The sequence below is a fragment of the Eurosta solidaginis genome, chromosome 5 (genome assembly GCF_040869045.1).
Source record: "Eurosta solidaginis isolate ZX-2024a chromosome 5, ASM4086904v1, whole genome shotgun sequence".
In the NCBI taxonomy this organism is placed as follows: domain Eukaryota; kingdom Metazoa; phylum Arthropoda; class Insecta; order Diptera; family Tephritidae; genus Eurosta; species Eurosta solidaginis.
In genome coordinates, this window is record NC_090323.1 from 264065985 (window position 1) to 264072068 (window position 6084).

At 41.0% G+C, this 6084-nt stretch overlaps 1 protein-coding gene across 1 annotated transcript; it reads left to right on the forward strand.

Annotated features, from left to right (window-relative positions):
* LOC137251755 (uncharacterized) lies at window positions 1-2071 on the forward strand. Its single transcript, XM_067786561.1, has one exon. The coding sequence runs from the start codon at window positions 649-651 to the stop codon at window positions 1342-1344; it is 696 nt and encodes a 231-aa protein (XP_067642662.1). The 5' UTR covers window positions 1-648; the 3' UTR covers window positions 1345-2071.
* Window positions 2072-6084: the final 4013 nt, after the last annotated feature.

A 6084-nucleotide genomic window follows, 5' to 3' on the forward strand; every position in this document is an offset into this window, starting at 1 on the left:
TTCAGGGAACTTTCAGTTTGTGGCAAACGACGAACGAGAACAGTTCGCTGGAGCGGGTCGAGCAAAATAAAAGGGGGAGATTAACAATAGCTTACTGGGGCAAACAGCACTTGCTGCACAAGCAAGCAGAAGTGCAAGCCAAGAGCGCATAAAAAGGGTAGCAAAAGCCAAATTGAATCAAAGAAGTTATAAAAACAAAAAATAAGAAGCTTAATTCAATTAAGTAAATAAAACAATTTGTGAAAAAATTAAGTAAATAATAGTGAGGAAAATCAAGCCAAAAAACTAGATATGTTAAGCTAGCATAGTCAACAAAAATAACAACAGTAGCAGAAAAAAAAAATTAGGAAAATCTCACTGCAGATACAGACAAAGTTTATTTGACTTCGTCAGAAAATATAAAAAGTAAAATGCACAAGTTGCATGTAATATAATATTTGAGAAAACAGAATAAAAAAAGATATCATTTAAAAGACATTGAAAAATCTTCTACGCGTCTGTAGCAGAAGCTGTGGTGTCAGCTACAGCAGCACACACAACAACAAAAACATAACCAACAGAAAAAGTAGCTACTGCCAAAACGCAATCAAATACGACGACAGCAGCAGCAGCAGTAGAAGCATCGACGATAACAATCGACGCCTAAAAATGTCAACACTTCCGTTTTTGTTGAGCGTAGCCGATGAGCTCGATAACCTCAACTCACAATCGTATATGGACGACTTCGGTTTGGGCTTCCATCCGCATCGTCAATATTATCGTACGCCCACCATACAACTCTCCCTGCCTGCTAGCACTGACTGGATGGAAAATGAACGTTCACAGCGTTATCGTTCACACAAATTCCACTTCGAAACACAAAACAATCAAATAAGCGCCACAGCGGAAGGTGATGAAGCGGATGGCACAGATGAGGCTGGCAATGATGGTGGTGGTGTTAATGGTGCTAGTACGTCTGCTGCTGGTCGTCAAAGATATACTTCCCTCTTGAACTCGAACAATGAGGACGATAGTGGTGCGGACATGGTAAGCAGCGGCGGTAAATGTGATGACGCCAATAAAATTGACAATACACTGCCAATGTGTAATCTGTCTAGTAAGTGTTGCAAAAACTATTATAGACGCGGTGATGAACCAAGATCAGCCGCTTTAACGTCCAAGGAGAAATCGGCAGAAGGTGGCTATCGTTTGCATGCCAAATGCATGGAAGGCTCTCACTCATCATCGGATGAGAGTTTACAGAAGCCAACATCGTCCATTGAGTTTTTGACGTGCTTCCTTGTGAAAAAGTCGCGTGCACCCAAAAATGTTGGCATTAGCGGTGGTAGCAAGAAATCTTCGTAGGATACGGTTTCAAAGCGTAGAAGTAATTGTTTCTGAATATGTAGCTGGTGGGGGGCGGCGACGTCGAAGCTGATGCGGCGACGTCGAAGCTGATGCGGCCTACGACGCTAACAATCGAAAAAGCTGTTGGGGTGATTGTTTGAATTGTTGGCGCAGCGCTTGCGGTGAGTTGAAAAATGAAAATGAATAACAAACAACAATGAAAGTGCCGAGTGAGTGGTGCTGCGGGCAGGTGCAGTAGATAACGCCGTCGTTTGATCTTTCTTAATTTACGCAGTAATGCGGCGGTCACACGAAGCCACTCAAATGAGCATTTTCCTACTTTAACGTTGTTTTGGTGCCACAAACAAACAAACGCACACCCACCCAGTTGCACACACGCCCTTTCACACTTTATTTGGCAATAAATTTGCTGAAGCTGTCAAGGATAAAATACAAGGATTTTCAGTGGCTTACGGGCGTCCAGGAAGGTTGATGTCAAAGGTTAAATTGAATGAAAATGAAATGCGTCGCAAAAAATAAAGAATTCAGTAGCAACTAAAATATTTATAATAATCATACATACATATTTAGTAATCATATATATATAATCCTAATTTAAGATAATAGCAAAAATTAAAAATGAAAAAATTGTAAATGCTGCATAGGGGTATATAACCATTGTGTGTTAAGTGATTGATGGACAAAGAATATATTCAATTGGTGCCTAAATGTTAGTTTTGTAGTTACAACAAAGAGTATATATTAATAAGAGGCGTCAGAACGATACTCGCCGAAATGGCGCTCGCTGTAAAGAAATTTGCTCGATGTTTTCTCAAGGAAGTAGCGATTTCGTTGTTGTGATTCGTCAGAAAACATTGAGTTTGTTATGAGTATGTCTGCAAATCAAAATGAGTTTTATTTGAGCAAGTCAAGAACTGCAAGAAAGGAAATTTGAAACAATTTTGTACCGACAAAATTGTAAATAAATGTAAGAATGTAAAATATTTAAACAAAAATTGTGTTAAGTGGTTAAAATATAAAAGAAATAAGAAGTGTAGTGAGTAAAAAAGTTATAGAGCTATGTAAATGGAAAAAAATTGTGAGTGCGGGGGTGGAACATAAATGTGTGAATGTGTTGGCCAATTGGCTTTGAAATTGGTATATGCAAAAAATTGTGTTTGTGATTTTTTTAAATTCTTGCGATAACAAACCATTTACTTATGTATATGCGTTTTGCAGACAACAGCAAGAAAAAAGTTTCTAATTCAGATCTGCAAAGAGAAGCAAAATTGCGGAAAATTGCGCCAAAAAGTTAATATCTCAAAGAATTTGACTTGCTCACACGCTTTTTGATATTTTCCTGTGTTAAAACAATTACTAATTACCATTGTTTTTTTCAAAACAAACAAATCAACGTTCAAAATAAAATAATGCCTTCCTATAGAACGTGTGGCGTTATCGGGTGCAAAAGTAATCCGCGTGCGCATTCGTGTTTGAAATTTTTTTCTGTGCCGAAGGATCCTAAGGTTGCTTCCAAATGGAAGGAGAACCTCAGGATCCAGGAGTTCCTGTCGACTGGACATTATGTGTGCGAAAGGCACTTTGTTCCCGAGGCCATTGGTGGTAAACGCTTAAAGGAAAATGCTGTCCCAACATTGAATTTAGGTGAGTATAAATTTTTTTAAGTGAGGTAGGTTGAACTGGCCGGTCCATGAGGACCTCACATAGACTGATTGAGTCCGTAGTGTTACCAGAAGTTTGTTTTAACGACCAAACTGAAAAACCCTATCAAAAACCAGGACCTATGTTATAAAATAACTCCGTCCTCTTGGCAAATACTAGAAGCTTCCTAGGACTTAAGCCACTTGCTGCTTCTAGATCTGACAGCTGTATCACTCCTAATATCTGGAGTCTTAGCCTGGCAAGTGCAGGGCACGAGCACAGAACGTGCTCGATCGTTTCCTCCTCCAACCCGCACTTCCTACACCTGCTATCACTGACCAAGCCTAATTTAAAGGCATGTGACGCCAGAAGGCAGTGTCCAGTCAGAATACCCGTCATGAGTCTACAGTCCTCTCTTTTTAATGATAGAAGCAACTGTGTTAGTCTAAGGTTGTAAGACCTACACATAATCTTCGACACTTTACAGCCCCGCGCTTGAACCCACGCCTTTTCTGCTTGGTCGATCATGTGCACCTCTCGCCTTCGCTTAATCTCGCCCAATCTAATTGGGACGTCTACGGAGCAAGCTTCAAGGGATGCGCCCTTTTTAGCTAATTCGTCCGCTTTTTCATTCCCATCTATTCCCATATGCCCTTGGACCCAATATAGATGTATGCTTCTCCCTGTCCCGATTCTCTCCAGAGACTGCTTACACTCTAACACGCATTTAGATGCTGTGCTATGCGAGATTATTGCCTTAATTGCTGCTTGACTGTCAATATAAAAGTTAACACGGTTGCAGCTTAAGCTATTCTCTTCCAGGGTTTCTACTGCTTTGGTTACGGCTAATATTTCCGCTTGGAAAACGCTACAGTAATCCGGCAGCCTGTAGGATCTGCTTAATTCCGGATCAGCGCAGTATACCGCAGACCCTACTCCTTCCACTATTTTGGAACCATCGGTGTACACATGTATCGCCTCGTCCGCCATTTGCGCACCCTTGCGCCAACCGTCCACCTCTATTGTGGCCTTAAGATATCCCTCAAAGTGCAGGTAGGGAATCATGTAGTCTGTTCGTCTTGTGACTGAGGACGCTATACTACTATGGCCATATGGTCGGCGCTCAAGCTGCCCCGAAGCACCGAGCCTGGTTGCGGTCGTTAATGCTTTGTTCTTTGCTACCAGGTCTACAGGTGGAATGTGCAGAATGGCATACAGTGCAGCCGTCGGGGTTGTTTTCAGGGCTCCCGTAATGCCAAGCATCGATAGTCTGCATACCCCCTCTAATTTTTTGAGGTATGTTGTTTTTTGTGTGGCTTTCCACCAAACAAGAACTCCATAGTATATAATAGGGCTTACAATCGCTGTAAAAACCCAATGAGAAAGAGAGGGCGATAAGCCCCACGTACACCCCAGCATTCTTTTACATGCATAAAGTGCCGTTGAAGCATTCTTGACCCTCTCTTCCACGTTGAGCTTCCATGACAGCTGACAGCTTACTGTCTAGGATGATTCCTAGATATTTTTTAAGTGAAAGTGTGTTAAAAAAATTATAAAAGGGTGTACATACACATGTGAAAATACCGTCGGCAAGACAATATGTTTAACAATGGCAAAATAGTTGCATTAAAAAATTAGAGATGTTGACTAGTAGTTTTGACGTGATCTTTCTATTTAGCAAAAAAACTAAAAACTTAGATTTCTTATATGCGAACTTTAGATAGGTACTCCTCTTGCTTCATGCAAAATTTTATACAAAATCTCTTCCGAAACAGTATATTCTATCTTTAATAGAAAAGTAGTCATTAAGAATACTTTGAAAAAGCACTATCTCAGTAGATACGTTGTTTTTGATTAGAAAACATGCAAACATTTCGATCGGATTTGTGGAAAATACATGCTGAATCTGCAAAAGTGTGAATTTAAAACCACCATAACTTTATACCTATGCGCAATTTTTAAAGTATTTTTGGACGGCAGTAGAGTGGTTTCTGGGTTAATTGACTTTTCCAATTTTTTTTAAGGATACGAAGGTGCACCACCACACACATTCATGGAGCGCCCTAAGTTGTCACGGAGTTGCTGTGTTCCTGGCTGTACTTCTGGACAGGGCGTCATCATGCATGCATTCCCCAAATCGCAAGACCGCAGGAATACTTGGGTTTTGGCATGTAACTTGCCAATTGATAGTGTAGAAAATAAATTACTTTTTATTTGCGATAACCATTTTGCGGCTAATGCCAAAATCGGTAGGAGTATTACACCAGATGGGGTTCCGACAATTTTTGAGGGAGGCGCCGCGGCAGGCAGTAGTGTTCCGTCGTTAGGGCAGGAAGCTGTACCAACGTCGCGAACAAATGCTCCGCCCACTGACATGAGTTTCAGAGGGGAGGACCCCGAAGTGGCAACAGTTAGTGCTCCATGTTTAGTGAAGAGAGCTGCACTATCGAAGCGAACAAACGAAGCTGCCGTCGATATGACTTTGGAGGAGTTCGAGATCTATGGAGACATTATAGAAAAGCGGAAACGTCTGGACGTTCGTCATAGCTATGAGGGACTAGACATGGGATTGGAGGATATTCTTTTGGAGCGAGAAAACTTTGCGAAGAGGGAAAGGGCTTATCGGCGAATTGACCAAAGCAGGAGAAAGCATATTGCGGAGCTTAATAACATTGTTAATAAGCGTAACAAAAAAATTTCACATCTCCTTATCATCATACAGAAGCTGCGAGATGATAAGAAGGAGAATGGGATAACACCACATTCAGGTGCAACGGATGATGCCATACTATTTGCAAAAATGATAGTTGGCGCCAAGGATAGTAGGTACTTGCCCGAGGAAAAAAAAATTGCCCAAAATATAAGCTATATGTCTACTAAAGCTTATAACTTTATGAGGGACGACTTGGGGTTCCACTTGCCAAGTCAGAGTACCCTCCTCAGAGACCGCCCAATCAGATATGTTCGTCCAGGCATTGACGAAAAGGTAATAAAAAATTTAAAGGCTATGATTAACACAATGTCTGGTACCCAACTCATATGCCAAATCATGTGGGATGAGGTAACCATCAAGAAAGACTTGACATTCAATAATAC